General features: G+C 48.6%; 1 protein-coding gene across 1 annotated transcript; it reads left to right on the top strand.

Moving 5' to 3' along the window:
• Positions 1-11,876: 11,876 nt before the first annotated feature.
• On the top strand, positions 11,877-15,022 carry LOC120650060 (galactan beta-1,4-galactosyltransferase GALS1-like). Its single transcript, XM_039927045.1, has 2 exons — positions 11,877-13,491; positions 14,328-15,022. The coding sequence occupies exons 1-2, from the start codon at positions 12,272-12,274 to the stop codon at positions 14,671-14,673; spliced, it is 1,566 nt and encodes a 521-aa protein (XP_039782979.1). The 5' UTR covers positions 11,877-12,271; the 3' UTR covers positions 14,674-15,022.
• Positions 15,023-16,869: the final 1,847 nt, after the last annotated feature.

The following is a 16,869-nucleotide window of genomic DNA, read 5'->3' as shown; positions in this document are numbered from 1 at the left end:
TTACAAACTTACCTTGCTTAACGTCGTTAGGCTTGACGTTCCGGTTCCTCATCCATGGTGTATATGTCGATGTAATGAAGGGGCACGACGTCGGGCTCCAAGAATACCTTTAGTCGCTGTCCGTTCACCACATATTGGTCGCCTTTCGCATCCATGATTGTCACCGCTCCCGTGGGTGAAACCGAGTGTACGACGTATGGTCCATCCCATTTGCTTTGTAATTTTCCTTTGCCAAAGAGTTTGAATCTTGAATTGTAGAGTAGGACCTTGTCTCCTTCTTTGAATTCCTTATTTTGTAATCGCTTGTTGTACCATCTCTTCATCCTTTCTTTGTAAATTGATGCACTATTGTACGCTTTCAATCTTAATTCCTCCAATTCGCTTATTTGGATTTTCCTTTTAATTCCAGCGGCTTCCGCATCAAAGTTCATCTCCTTCATCGCCCAATACGCCTTATTTTCTAGCTCAACCGACAAGTGGCATGTTTTTCTATAAACAAATTGATAAGGAGTCATACCAATCGGGGTTTTGTGTGCCGTACGATATGCCTATAGTGCATCATCTAGTCTCTTCGACCAATCTTTTCCTCCTTTTACCACGGTCTTCTTTAAGATATCCTTCAATTGCTTGTTCGAAGTTTCCGCTTGTCCGTTTATTTGGGGGTGATAAGCCGTGGACACTCTATGTTCAATTCCCAATTTCTTCAAGCATTTACCAAAGTCTTTGCCCGTGAAGTGTGTTCCTCCATCACTTATCAAGATTCTCGGGACGCCATATCGAGGGAAGATTACCGATTTAATCATGTGTGTGACTCCTCAGTTGATGCCTTCCGACATGGCATAGCTTCAACCCACTTTGAAACATAGTCCACCATCACCAATATATGCTCATACCCATGTGAGATCACAAATGGTCCCATGAAATCGATTCCCCAGACATCAAATAGATCTATTTGCAAATTGTAGTTCAATGGCATGGCATTCCTTTGCGAGATATTCCCCGTCCTTTGGCATTCCGGACAAGTCGAAACAAATCTTTTCGCATCTTTATTCATCTCGGGCCAATAGAATCCACTAGCCCATACCTTAGCTTGAGTTCTAAAGTGCCCATAATGTCCTCCATATCACGACGAGTGACACTTCCTTAGAACTTCTTCACGTTCCTCCCTTGGTATGCATCTTCTTAGGACTCCATCTTCTCCATATCTATATAAGTATGGTGGATCCCAATAGTATTTTCTTCTTTCCGCGATCACTCTTTTCTTTGCATTCTTGTCCAAATGATCCAAGGGCATCCCTTTTATTGCCCTTATTATTTCATTCATCCAACTATCTTTGTCGAGAATTCTATATAGGTGATCATCTCTCATTTGATCCTCGATAGGTTCTTTTCCATCATCTCCATGGTTCATCCTTGATAGGTGGTCGGCCACAACATTTTCTGCCCCTTTCTTGTCCCTTATCTCCACATCGAATTCTTGTAGCAATAGGATCCATCGAATCAAGCGTGGTTTAGCATCTTTTTTGGACAAGAGATACTTGATTGCCGCATGGTCGGTATAAACTATCGCCTTTGAATTTACTATGTATGATCTGAATTTTTCGAAGGCGAATACCACGGCAAGCAATTCTTTCTCCGTTGTTGCATAACTAAATTGGGCTTCATTGAGAGTCTTGCTTGCGTAGTAGATAGCATTTACCTTTCCCTCTTTTCTTTGTCCAAGAACGGCTCCTACGCCGTAGTCGCTTGCATCACACATGATTTCAAAAAGTAGATTCCAATCCGGAGGTTGCATGATATGAGCACTTATGAGGGATTGCTTGAGTGTTCGAAATGCGTGAAGACAATCACTATCGAAGATGTACTCCACATCTTTTTGGAGAAGTTGTGTCAATGGCTTGGTGATTTTCGAAAAATCCTTTATGAACCTCCTATAGAATCCGGCATGACCGAGGAAGCTCCTCAAAGATTTGATGTCCGTAGGTGGTGGCAACTTCTCCACGGTTTCTATCTTTGCTCTATCCACCTCTATCCCTCTCTCGGAGATAACATGACACAGAACAATTCCTTCTTTCACCATGAAATGACACTTCTCCCAATTAAGCACAAGATCAACCTCTCCACATCTTTTAAGAACTTTCTCCAAATTTCCCAAGCAATTATCAAAGCTAGTACCATGCACCGAGAAATCATCCATGAATACCTCCATAATCTCTTCTATGAAATCTGAAAATATAGCCATCATGCACCTTTGAAAAGAAGCGGGCGCATTGCACAATCCAAAAGGCATCCTCCGATATGCAAAAGTTCCATATGGGCAAGTAAATGTGGTCTTATGTTGATCATCCGGATGAATAGGTATTTGGAAGAATCCCAAGTATCCATCAAGGTAACAAAAGTGTGAATGCTTTGCCAACCTTTCTAGCATCTCGTCAATGAATGGTAGTGGAAAATGATCCTTCCTCGTTGCCTTATTCAATTTTCTATAATCGATGCACATCCTCCATCCCGTGATGGTTATTTGCGGTATCAATTGCTCATTCTCATTTTTCACAACCGTGAGTCCTCCTTTCTTCGGAACGCAATGCACGGGGCTTACCCATTCACTATGTGGTACGGGGTATATTATTCCGGCATTCAACAATTTGATAACCTCCTTCTTCACCACATCACGCATAGCATGGCTCAACCTTCTTTGATGTTCTACGACCGGCTTGTATTGCTCCTCGAGTTGTATACGATGTGTGCAAAAAGCAGGGCTAATACCTTTCAAGTCGTTAATCGAGTAGCCGATCACCTTTTTGTGCTTCTTCAATAAATTCAGCAACTTCTCCGTCTGTTCCGGGCTCAATTCATCGCTAATAATCACCGGAAAAGTCTTGCCCTCTCCCAAAAATTCGTATTTCAATCCCTTGGGGAGTGGCTTCATCTCAACATCGGGCGCACCATCCTCTTCTTGATCTAACTCTCCAATGTCTGCAAATTTTTCTTCCTCCAAATTCCCGTGTTGCGGCTTCAATTCTTCCATTGTTTCCACTAGTTCTTCGTCTTGATCATCTTGAGCGTCTCCATTCTCCAAAGCGCGTTGGAGAGGATCCCTGAAAGAATCAATGGAACAAATGCTCTCTACCTCTTCGTTATCAAGAGGTAGAGGTGAAGCAAAAGACGATTTTGAATGAAATTCAAATGTGCGCTTCTCTCCATCTAGATCAAAAGTGACAATCCCTTTTCCAACATCTAGAACAGCGTTTACTAATTTGAGAAAGGGTTTTCCAAGGATTATGCCTTCATGCTCATCATCACTAGCATTAATCACAAAAAAATCGGTAGGAATTTTTTTACCCTCTATGGCAACATTTAGACTTCTAAGCACTCCTAGCGGTTTGATTAATCTACCATCTCCCATGATTAATTTAATGATTGTGGCATCTAGGTTTGATGTTTCGTTAAAAAGCTCAACGTAAACCTTGGAACTCAGCACACTAACATGGGCGCCAACGTCACATAAAACATTGCAATATTCTATTCCTTCTATCATGCAATCAACACGAGGTGTGGGTGATGGGTTACCTTCGCCTTGATCGCTTCCAATCGCATATACTTGGGCTATGTGCGCGTAGGGTGATGATTCCGAGTTCACTCCTAGGGTCCTTTTGATCTCCAGCACTTCGTCCAAGTCAATCTCTTGCTCTTTTTCTTCAAAAAGTTTCCGAATAATATCACCGGCCGATTCCTTGCCAAATGTATATCCCGTGTGATTATCCGGCGGGAAGTCTTCCGCTATCACCTTCGCCATTCCTCGCTGATTTGGATGCGGTCTTGCTTTGTCGAACAATCTTCCGAAGTCAATTGGTATCCAATCCATTTGCTCGAATTCCCTTAGCAATTTGGCGGTGCCCATGGTTCTTCCTTTCTTTTCCGGGTCGTCTTTCGTTGCACTCCGGATCGATGCTTCTTCATCGTGGTTTGTCTCTATGACTTTCACATACTTAGGTTGTTCTTCCTTCACTTCCGATGCCTCTTTTCTGAAAATTCCAGCAAGCACCCGCACTTGAGATTCTTCCTCGGAGCTTGCCGAACATCGTTTTTCCCAATCTCTTCGCATGGCCGCACCCTTGCTGATTTTTTGTAGGAGTTGGGCGGCTTCTGTGAGTGTTTTCTCCATGAGATCTCCTCCTGCACACATTTGAACAAATTGCATGCACTCGGGGGTTAGGGAAAAATAAAAGGTATGCAAGAGTACTTCACCAGAAAATCCGAGCTTCGGTCCTTGTTCAATCAATCCATTGAATCTATCCCATGCTTGATCTATCCCTTCTTCTTCTCCTTGCGCGAAATTGATCACTTGCTTCCGAATATGTTGAACCTTGCTTAACGGAAAGAACCGCTCGCAAAATTTCTTCATCAAGTCATTCTAATTTCCTTTTACCTCGAAGGATGCAAGTGCAAACCATCTTCTCGCTTCTTCCGCAAGTGAGTATGGGAAAAGATTCCATCTAAACCAAGCTAGCGGAACTCCGTCTTGTTGTACCGTGTTGCATAGCATTGTGAACCACTTGATATGTCTATATGGGTTGTCCGTCTCATCTCCTATAAAGGGGTTTGCCGCCGCCATCTTGATGATTTGAGGCTTGATCTCGTACTCGGTGGCTCGCAACACCGAATCTGATTTTTGCATGTCGAAGTCCTCCGATCGCGGGCTTGCATAATCCCTTAGTGATTTTTCTCCTTGCTCCATGTGTTGAATGAGATGGTCCATCTAGACAATCAAAACAAAAACAAAAACAAAAATTTTCTAGGAAAAAGGTTAGGTGTTAGTAACCAACAAAATTAATACAAAGTTAAACGTAGCAAAATCGCTTGTTCCCCGGCAACGGCGCCAGAAAAACTTGTTGACGCTTCTTAAAGCGCCAATTTACGTACCGTAAGCGCACAGATCGTGTAGCTTTTCCCTTAGAGTATTCCCCCAAGGTTTATTAATCCACGGAACAAGTGTATTACTATGCTTAACTAAGCACTAATGGTGTTGGTAAAAGATCTATATTGATTGTTTGAGTGTGAAATAGATCTAATCTAACCAATCTAATCTAATCTAGACTAGTGAGCAATGATAGATGTGTGCACAAGATATGAAGAACATTTGTCCATAGGGTCTAGGATCACTAGAGATGTAATCGCCAAACAATGAAGAACAGATCTAATCTATCAAAGGTGTGTTCCAAGATCAAAACATTTCCCTCCCGCATACTGTCACTACACGAGGATAATCGGTAACGAATCAACAAGAATACGATAGTTGATGTAATCTAAGTAAACCATGCATGAGCAAAGCAAACCCAAAGCCAAGTCGCGAACTATTAGGCATCAAAGCATCATCAACAAGAATCGTGATAGATCAATCTCATAAAGGATTCGGCAATTACAACTCAAGATCTCCTTACAACCCCATGAACAAACGAGGACTTTACCCCATGAGCTAAGCGAAGCGTAGTCGATCATGGTGACGAAATCTCCGGCAAGGGATGCATCCCTTGATGTCCTCCAACTTGCAGCGGTGCCGAGAGACGATGAGGCCTCCGGTGTCGCCTTTCTCTTGTGTCTAACTCGAATGTATCTCTGGATGCTCTTCTCTGCGATCTCTCTGATCTCCCTGGATGCTCCCACGATCCCCCTCTTTGACGGCGGCTTCGGGGTATTTATAGGCAGATATGGTCGGTGGTTTTGGTAAAACATAGATTAGGGTTGATGCATACTTCGTGCTGAAGAAAACCGAGATTGATTGAACTCCGAAAAGGGCTAGGCCGGCCGGCCCAAGGACTCCCATATACTATCCGGACCCTTCAGCGGGGAGGGAACAGACACCCCACTTGAGGGGGTCCGGAGCCGCCACGTGCCCGCAGGCGCGAAGCTTCCCCGGGAAGACTAGCCCGCCTACCGCATTCAATGCGGGAGATGTTAAGTGCGCTCTGCCACAGCAGAGCCCGATGTGACTTTTGCCAGGCTGTACTGTTGATCGCGCGTTACCAAGGCGCACAGTACAGCCGATGGCGCCACCCACGCCACGCGCGTCAGTCTGCAATGCCAGTTAGACATGACAGCTCGGCGACGGAATATCATAACTTCTACGCAGTAGACCCAACACTCTACGCCGCAACCTACACCGCCTCAACGGGTGCCTCGCCGATGGGACAGGTGAAGACCCCCCTCGGTCAGAGAGTCTACAGGGCGATGAAGCGTATCCAGAAAAAGATTCACAAGGCACTGTTAATGTCTTTTTGATGGTAAACTATACATCCTTGTTGGGCCCACCTGTCGGGGTCCAACGCCTGTGTACGCGTCCTCCTTGCGCTATAAAAGGGGGACGCCCGCTAGAGAAGAAAAAAGTCAAAAAAAAGGGGCTTAGAGGCAGAGGATAGACTCATCCACGAACTCTAGAGCAATAGAACTCTCAGTGGACGTAGGGTATTACGCTCCGACGGCCCGAACAACTCTAAATCCTCGTGTGTTTTTGTGTTCTTGCTTCATGAGTAGATCTGAGGAATAGCTTGCACTTTCCCGAGTAACCACCCTCTAGGATTAGGCGGGTGCACTACGCCACCCGGTTGTGGCCCTCCTCTTAGAGCCACGACATATGCCTCCCCGGAGCCGTGTAGGCCGCTATTCTTACACTGCCACCGGTCACAATCTGTTTAATCCAAGCACACCAAATGGGAGAGAACCCCTTCATTCTCAAAGTTTGTTGTAGAAAATTCAATTTACCTTGTCATTCGCTTTCTCAAAGTCTAATTTTAATAAGACCCCATTTTGCCTTTTCCTTTTCAGCTCATGGATTGTTTCATGCAAAGAAAAGTAGTTTTCTTTTCTTTTTTTTCTTTTGAGAAAACTACTAGTACAGGTAAAATATTAGCTGATGCTCTCTCTGATCTCGTTTTCAAACTCTGGCATTTCTTGGCACGGCTATACATAGTGCTACCAAATCGCGAGCCATCGCCTGAAGACGTATTCGGCCCATGCTCAATTTCCGCAGCCTACGAAGATGAATTTCTTCCTCCTCTCGCCATGCCTTCTGAGGTCTGGGTTGCCGTTCCAGTGCAGGGGTGGGAGATTGGCCGATTCGGGGCTTTAGGAGGTTTAGGTTGCCAGGGGGTGGGGGTGGACTGTTGTCTCAGGCCTATAGAGGATCTCAGGGATGGTCGGTAGTGGGCGGAGGTGGCAGGTTGTAGGCGGGGCACCGAGGGGGCGAGTAGCTCCAATGGCGGTAGTCGGCGGCGGCAAGAAGGTGGAGGGGGGGGGGGCGATGAAGACGCATGGAGGAAGAAGACAGTTCCAAACCACTCGTAGGCCGCTTCAGAGCAAGTTTAGTAATCACGCCTGCTCGCCGGCGCCTCACGCGGTGAGGTGGTGTGCGGTATTGGTGGGATCCGTCAGCATTTAATGTCATGCAAGAATGTGGGCCAATAGCAGGCGCCGCAGAGGGTTGTGATAGGTTGTCGCCGACTCCGGGTGGGCGCATCGGCAGGTGTCTGCTTCTTTCTCTTTCTCTGTTTCTCTCTCTCATACGTAGGATTTTGCCGGCATCTCGCCCATTATTAAACTTGCTCTCAGACGATGGGTGCCGATTTTCATCACCACAACGTCCAACAAAATTGCTGCAAGATGGGCCTATCTGCGAGAGGATAGCAACACGTCGAGGCGCAGCGGCCCAGCAGCCAGACAAAGAGGAGGCACTGAAAGCGTGGACCATTGACCGTTGGGTCGTTTGAATGATGGTAGAAGGAATAATAAGTTGGAAAGATGGGCTGATATCGAATGGGCTAAAAAAAAGAGGCTTTGCTGCTAGCTAGAATTATTTCTTCCACCAATGAACTTGGGTGTTTACTGATTTGTTCAGCTATCAAAGCTGTCAGCCGCCACCCTAGCTTTGCCTCATTGCAAACTGAAAACGCGTCATCTTCTTCCCTCAACCGTTGATGAATGTGAGGCCTGTTTGGTTCCCTACTACTAGTTGTACTAAAGAATTTTGACCAACAAACTGCTTGCTCCCTGCTGCGCCCTCCGGCTCATAATCATTGTTGTTTTACTCACTTGGCTATTTTCGAAACACCTTATTCATCGACTTCAAAGTAGTTTTGATTCATCTTTTTCTTTCTTTTGACTCATTTTTTCAATCTCACCTTTTGTTGGTTCCGTTAAATAGTAGTAAGTGCTTTTGATATCATAAATGCACACTTTCGAAAGAAATAACTGTGGCTAAGAATAAGATGATCAGTACCGGCGGTGGTTGAAACTACTTGCGATTTTATTTACCTCCTGTGCCCAACGGCAGTACAATTGCTAGCACTGTTCGTTACCTGATCGGCTGATCCGCATCGTCGATCGTCGACCAGTCCAGCCGCAGCCAGCCGCACAAACTGCAAGAAAGAAACCCCAGCCAGCACGCAAAACCAGGAAAATATGCGAAGCCAACAGGATGGGGGACTGGAAGTGAAAAGGTGCCCGTTCCATGGAGAGGTCAGTGGTGGCAAGCGCGCACCGGGCCCCGGGAAGGCGGAAGCCGCCGTCACGTGCCGCGAAATGCTAATCAACCGCTGCCGGTAGCCGTTGGGCATGGCGGCTCTGCCTGGCGCTGGCCCCGCCGGGCGCTAGCCGACTAGCCGGAGGGGTGCCAGCTTCTGTTCGCTCCCGCGTCGCGTCGGACATAGCCCGTGGAGGGAGGAGTACGACGAAGATCTGACGGGCCGCGTCGCGATCCATCCTCGGGCGCGTCAGGCTGGTTCTGCTTCCACTTCCACACCCGCGGTCCAGCTTGCGCTAGAGCCCCTCTTGCCACCACGATTTCATGACAGCTAAACGCCTCCTCTTCATCATCCCGCTTCAAGACAGAGAGGCCCGCTGCGTTCGCTTTCTCTCTCTGTCGTTCGTGGTTGGTGAGGCGACCATTCGCAATTTCGCCTATTCGTACACAGCAGCACCGCATGCCGGTCTGTTGCTTTTCCATTCTCCCTGGTGGTATAGCAGACTAGCAGCGCATTGCCGCATTGGTGGCCCTGTCACTCTCTCTTTTCCTCGTCTACCTCTTTAATTTGCCACCTCAAACGGGAATAGCTGGCTTCAACTCAAGGACAGCTACCATCTAACTGGACTAAACACTTGTAGAAACTGCCGCGCCAAATCAAAAGGGAATAATGTTCTTCACCCATGCAAGAACTTCAGTTTAGAACAGTCAGAGGATGCAGTAGTCTTCCTGACTAACAAGGAGCATGTTGAATTATCAAATTTCCTTCTTTCTTTTTTTTCCCGAATCCATGGAACCATGCATTTGTATGTTGACTCTCTTGTGACTCTGTTCGTTGGGCTGAAACTGGAGCTGGTGGCTGGAGTGGTGTGAGACAAAAATACTGTTGGCTGGCTGGTGGCTGAAAGCTGGAGCTGGAGCGGTATGAGAGGAAAACACTATTGGCCTGGAGGGTGCTGGAGCTGCCGAACAGAGTGGATAGGAGAAGGGGAAACCGACAAATCGAGCCATGGCCGTCCCACGCTGGTGTGCACGGGATCACAGGCTGCTAATGGACAAGTGGACAACGCAGCTCCTGTAATAACCCCAAACGATCGAGCAAATTAAACCACGCACGCATGTTACCGCGAATCTATCAGAGTCTACCACGGCTAAAGGAGGCAACCTCTCCGGTCCTCTCGCCGGCTTTCCTTGACCAACAACGGAACGTGACATCGCAGTTGCAAAGCTAGATTCCTCGAGTGGTTTTCTCCCTTTGGGAACTGGACCCATACGTCCATGTCGACATGGACGTCGAAATTAAACCACCGTATCGCCTGGTAGATCTACGCCGGTGCCCAGAACTCATTTTTCATGCGCATCCTGGGCGGAGCCGGGAAGAACCGCTTATCTTTAGGTGTATCTATCCAACCTTGTTTAGCTAAAAATTTTATACTACTTCTTCAAAACAGTATTTTAATTTGAAAACTAGCACAAATACAAATTTCTAGCTAAGCCCGCAGCAGGCGTCTGATCTGTTCCGCACAGAACGGAGGAAAGAAAAAAAAAAGAAAAGCACGTGTGCAGTGTGCTTGCGAGTGAAACCGACTACGATTAGTAGATCAGTGCGGCTACAGATAGAAATTAATCGTGCGTGCAACAACAACCAGACACAGAGAGAGAGAGAGAATCAAACGGACAGAGCACTGTTTTGTTTATTTGCCTTGTGCCATCAGAGTTAGACGATGCTTTAGTTCGAATGTACTTTGAAGTTTGAACACGAAAGCAGCATATATATTATCGAAAAGACCAAAAAAAGAACACACGAAAGCAGCAAAGCGAGGCCATCATCACATCTGGAGCGACGAACTCTGCCGGGCCGGGTGGTATCTGAGGCGCGCGGTGGCGGCAGGTAGACCCTCCAGATGCAGCCTGCGTGATGCACGCATGTTGCAGAGAGGTTAGAGCAAATGAATCGAATCATTAGGATCCACATGTACACCCACAGGCCGGTTACACGCACCGAAGGTATCCCCGCCGCCAGTTGCCAGGATCTGGCCTCCCCTGAACACGAGCTGCCGGCTCGTTTTTGTTAAGGCACCGCTCGTCGTGCTGCGACTGGGGCTCCTCGCCCAACTGCACGGCGGCAGTCGGCCGGCCGGCGCGTAGATGTTGCCGCAGCCGCAGCCGCAGCCGCAGTAAGGTTTTAGGTAGGAAAACGAGAGATGATGAGTGTCCTGGAAAGGAAGAAAGTTGAGAGCAATGGCATCCATTGGGGGCCCCTCGAGTGTAAAGCAAAGGCGCGGCCTTGATGGAACGACGACCTGTGCCCGTGCATGGTACCAGCCGTACAGGTGGAGGCGCGGCCGCGCTCCGGGGGAGCCCGCGAGGACGACGGTCGACGGGACGACGGCGGGTGGCTCATCTTCTAGGCGGAGAGAGATGGCGTACGTGTAATCCCGCGCCGCGGCCGCCTGACACGTCGAGCTTGGTGACGCAGTTTGTTTACACATATGCCGCCGAAGCGAAGCATCTGCTGCGAGCGCGGTTGGTGACACGTCGGTGCGGCGCGGCCGGGTCGTGACGCCGTTTTACACGAAGCGGATCGGAAGCCACCGCCATATCCACGATCTCCAGATCTCCAGTTCTCCATCCTCGGACCGGTGGTGGAAGGGTGGTTACTCCGTCAGTGCCTTTCAGTTCAAAAACTACCGAGCACCGAGCCACGGGCCCTTCCTAAGTTCCTTGGCTTCCAGGCTTGGGCGGACCACGTCGCTAGAAGGTCGGTGGCTAGTAGCCAGACGTGTGAAAGCTTCGTTTTCACCCGATCGACCCGGAGCTGGCATCCATTTGCACCCGATCTCTCCCCGGGCTGCCATCCGCAGCCGCATCACTAGCACTCACTCAAAGTTCTTCGGATTTTCACAGGGCACTGCCATCCACCAGGCTGCCACCGCGGCTTATCTTATGCCAGTTCCAATGCATACTCCACTCATAGAGTCTAAGTCTTAAAAATTCCATCACAAAAAACTATACTTCCTAACGCAAAGTGTGTTACTTTGATTTATATGATACATTTGTCTCTCTCACATTCATTCTTAATTTGCGTGAAGACTTAGAGTCCAAATAAGACTTGGAGTCTTAATTTCTCTCTCTTCCATAAATAAACTGCCACATCAGCAAAATACAATAAATAGAAAGATTAAACTCCATAGTAGAGTCTGTGTTGGGACTGCCCTTACCTTACCTGCAACGCGGTTGGAGGGGGACGCGTACAGCACGAAGCGGCGCGGCGGTAATCGGCCGCCCACCAGCCGCCATTTACGGCTGCCCGACCCGGGAAGAGCAGTAAGGCCGCCATAACTCGGAAGCCAACCGGCCACAACTGTTGCTTCGCGGCGCGGCCCCCCCAACCGCATCCACCACCGCTCGGCGCGCGTCCAGAAGCATCCCTCCCCGTCCCGGCATCACATTCACACGCCGACCCGACCCGATTCCCGCACCACCACCACCGGCCGGCCTCGCCGCCTTCCTTCTCCACCGTCACCTCCCCACATTCTTCGCGTCCTCCCATACTTTCTCGCCTTTTATCGCCGTCGGTCCGGGCGCCGGTCCCCAAGAACGATTGGGCGACTGAGGAGTGAGGAGCAGCCGAGCAGGGGAGGAAAGACAGCGAGGTGGGGGAGCTCCGGCCGTGCCTGGCAGCGCATCGCGCCGGCGCATTCGAGCCACGAGAGGAGAGGAGCGGCAGCCGAGAGTGGGAGGCGGAGGTTCACCATGAAGTACAACGCGAGGAAGGACGCGGGCGGCGGCGGCGCGCCGTTCGCCATCCCGTGCGTCGACGTCAAGTCGTTCGTGGCCTCGCTCGCCTTCCTCACGCTGTTCCTCGCGTTCTGGCAGCTCCAGCCCTACGGCTCATTGCTCACCGCGGCTCGCACCTCCGCCTCGCCCCCCTGCGCCCTCCTCGCCACAACCGCCGCCGCCGACCTCACCTCTCCTAACGCCACGGCCGGCGCAGCCGCAGACACGAAACAACCGCCGGCGGATTCAGGTACCACCACAGCCACCGCCGCCGCCGCGGCTACTAATTCCGCCCCCGTGCGTCTGGCGCGGCCGGCGCGGCCGGAGGACCCGAACAAGCGGGTGCTCCGGCCGTATGGCAGCGCGGCGGCGCTGTTCGTGCAGATGGGCGCGTACCGGGGCGGGCCGCGGACGTTCGCCGTCGTGGGGCTGGCGTCCAAGCCCACCCACGTGTTCGGCACTCCCTACTTCAAGTGCGAGTGGCAGCCCAACCCCAGCGCCGGCGACCCCTCGCCGCGCCCCGTCCGGACCAAGGCCTACAAGATGCTCCCGGACTGGGGCTACGGCCGCGTCTACACCGTCGTCGTCGTCAACTGCACCTTCCCGTCCAACCCCAACGCCGGGAACGCCGGCGGCAGGTTGCTCGTCCACGCCTACTACTCCACCGCCTCCCGCCGCTACGAGCGCTTCGTCGCGCTCGAGGAGGCGCCGGGCTCCTACGACGAGTCCCGCTTCAGCCCGCCGTTCCAGTACGACTACCTCTACTGCGGCTCGTCGCTGTACGGCAACCTCAGCTCCAGCCGGATGCGCGAGTGGGTGGCATACCACGCCCACTTCTTCGGGCCCAGGTCGCACTTCGTGCTCCACGACGCCGGCGGCGTCAGCCCGGAGGTGAGGGCGGTGCTGGATCCGTGGGTCAGGGCCGGCCGGGTCACCGTGCAGGACATCCGGGCGCAGGCCGAGTACGACGGGTACTACTACAACCAGTTCCTGGTGGTGAACGATTGCCTGCACCGGTACCGGCACGCCGCCAATTGGACCTTCTTCTTCGACGTCGATGAGTACCTGTACCTGCCCAGTGGGCAGAAGCTCGACGAGGTGCTCGGCAAGCTCTCGGGGTACTCTCAGTTCACCATCGAGCAGAATCCAATGTCCAGCAAGCTCTGCGTGGAGGATCCAAGCAGTGATTACTCAAGGTACTGTTTCCTCGTACCACATGCTTTAAATTGGTTTGATTCATACAGATGCAATTTCGTTTTGTATTGAAAACTGCCCCAGTCGCTTCAGTCATCCTAAATTCACGCTTGCTGTTGGCATCATGATAGGGCCAAAAGAAAACAATGGTTTCCTATTTGAGCAATCAAACAGACATTCTCAATTGGTTAAGAAAACTAGTTGGTGGCTATTTGTTTATGCAATTTGCTGACTAAGTTGGTAATGTGTTGTTGCTTGTGACCTTGCAACCCTCACATGATTCCCTTGGTCAAAGTGTCAAACTGTATCCTCTAAAGTCAGGTGCAAATGTTCACCACTGAACCAAAAACTCTAGTGCAAATGTTGACGGTTGAATCAAATATTGTAGTAAGGCATTTGCTAGGTTAATACTCCTATGTTTCAAAGTATTGTATGATAATATGCTTATTCATAGCAAGTTGGCATAAAAAGGGGCATCATTTAGTTTTACAAGCTGAAAATGCTGTACAAATGAAATGTACTGGCTGAAAAATTGACAACAACCTGAATTGTAAAGAAAAATGAAAATAGAAAAAGCTCTGCTTATGCAGTTAGGATTAGACGCCTTCTATACCACTTTCACTAAAAATGAACTTCCGGTGTACATTCAGAACACCTGCTGATAAGTTTCTGTAGCAGGCAATTGTTCGATTCCAAGAATTTTTTTTATGCTGAATATTATTCCGCTATCTCTGCATGAGAAATTTTTATTGAATCCTTTGTTTCCTCATTGATTATCTAGTTGGTATCTTGCTGTTCCATGGTCAAGCATCTTACATGTGTGCCCATTGATGTGCAGAGAATGGGGATTTGAGAAGCTCGTCTTCCGCAACTCCATCACCAAAGTTCGTCGCGATCGCAAGTACGCAATCCAAGCTCGAAACGCCTACTCAGCCGGGGTGCACATGTCGCAGAACGTCCGCGGGAGGACAACCCACAAGACGGAGAGCCTGATCAGATACTACCACTACCACAACTCCATCAACGTCATGGGAGAGCCCTGCCGTGAGTTTGTCCCAATGCCGGTGAACGGCTGCACGATCTTGTTCGAGAAGGCCCCCTTCATGTACGATGATAGCATGAAGCGAGTGACGGACGAGATCAAGCGGTTCGAGAAGGAGACCATTGGATCGGTTCAGACATAGTAGCAGATCGGCAACCTTAAGGCTTGCGGTACATATACATTTGGCATTCATTGGATGCTTGGCTCAAGCGTAGCCTCGCTCTGGTGCCGCTATTGTGGGGCGGAGCCACTGCATCTGGCTGGTGATGGGCCTGCTAGGGGTGGTCCTAATGGTGTTAAGTTCGGGTCTTTATCGGCGTGACCTCTCTACTACAAAGTCACTGCTGTTGCTGCAATTTTTTCTCTCTATCTTGTTCTCCTGTAACCCCCCGCATCTGTTTATAGTTCCCTGTAGACTGATGAAGCTGGATTCTAGACTTTTACTAGATTCATTCATTCCAAATTCAGTAAGCAGAGGTGATTCTGATTCCTTCTCGTCTGTGAGCTTTGAAAGGGCAGGCAACTTGAACCTTTTTCCCCAAGCCTGACGGCGAGGGACGATGGCCTGAAACGAGAAAGTGCACCGTGCACGGCACTGCACGAGCTTTTGCTGCCTCTGGGACACTGCCTGGCGGCTGGCGGTGCCACTGGGACACCGGGGCGGGGCTAGCGCCGTGCTTGCAAATCTGCAAATCATTCAGCTTGTTCGGCTGAGCTAAACACCATAGAGTGCGGACACTGTGAGGACACTATAGCAACACTGTGCGAAAAACTGTGGCCCAGCCAGCCACGGCTAGCGTCTAGCCAACCGAACGGCGCCATTATCGTGTCGTGCATGCCGGGATGGGCTAGGCACTCAACTGAGGGGGCGTTTAGTTACCAAAAATTTTCACCTCAAAATTTGTGTCTTATCTTTTGTACACATATATGGAGTATTAAATGTAATTAAACAATAAAACTAATTGCACAGTTTGGATATACACGACGAGACGAATCTTTTGAGCATAATTAGTGCATTATTAACCATAAATGCTACAGTAACCCATATGTGCTGATGATGCGGTCAAATGCCTCAAAAGATTCGTCTCGCGGTTTTCCAGGTGAGTTCTGAAATTAGTTTTTTAATTAGTGTCCGAAAAGTCCTCCCGACATCTGGTCAAACTGTTGATGTGACACTCAAAAAATTTTGGTTTGCGAACTAAACGGCCCCTGATTGCGCGTGATGGGAGGATGGCGTGAAACGGGAAGAGCTAGGCTGTGTTCACTTCCCTCCAATTTCTTCAAATTTTCCATCACATCAAAACATTAAATATAACAAATAACCCATGCATGGAGTACTAAATGTAGGTAAATAAAAAAACTAATTGCACAGTTTTGATGTACGTTGCGAGATGAATCTTTTGAGCCTAGTTAGCCTATAATAGGACAATATTTACCACAAACAAACGAAAAGTGTTACAGTATATTATAGTGTCCGATGTGATCTTTTTTACCCGCTTTTCGCGGATCTAAACACAGCCCTCGAAGAGAATTTTTTTATTTTTAACCTATTTTTCAATTTTATTTTAAAAATAATCCACCTGGATATATATTTACAGATCTAAGCCTTTTGGTCGCGCCGGTCTGCGTGGCGTGACAAAAACACGCTGTCGCGCCACATACATTGGCGTGACAAGATGTGCCACGTTGGCACGCTTCGGAGCGCTCAAAAGGGGGTCTGCCAGCTCATATTCCACGTGTCAACCTTGTCACGCCACTCCCACCGGCGTGACAGTACAGTCTTGTCACGCCACCCCCGCTGGCGTGACAAGGTCTGACTTTAGAAAAATCATATCTTTTTCATACAAACTCGGATGTAGATGATTTTTATACGAAAATTGTAGCTCTCAACGAGATCTACAACTTTTTAGTTTTGAATTTTTTCATTTTAAGTCATTAAGATGGTTAAATAATTGATTTAAACTTTTGGCAGCATATTAAGCACTTTACCTCTATCGGATCATCTCTAACTTTACATGTTTATCATGGTTCTACAAATTAAGTTCTATATAATGTTTGATATATGAAATAATATGGACTAAATAATAATAGTTCGATAAGAGATACAATGAGAAATCAAACTATATCATCCTTGTGTATGAAATATAATGCAACACCCTAGATATTAATTATAGCTATAAGCTAGATCAAGTATTTTTTTTGAAAGATTAAGATCTTAAAATATGATAACAGTTTGAAAAAGATACAAATGTGTAAGTTTTATACTAGTAATTAAGTGGTTTAGATGAAATGAGTACTTTGTTGTTCTCCATCTTATGGCCTTCTTTTCACTGTATCT

Source organism: Panicum virgatum, chromosome 1K, assembly GCF_016808335.1.
Source record: "Panicum virgatum strain AP13 chromosome 1K, P.virgatum_v5, whole genome shotgun sequence".
Taxonomy (NCBI): Eukaryota; Viridiplantae; Streptophyta; class Magnoliopsida; order Poales; family Poaceae; genus Panicum; species Panicum virgatum.
Note: the sequence above shows the minus strand (reverse complement) of the source record. Positions and strands in the feature narration are given on the sequence as shown.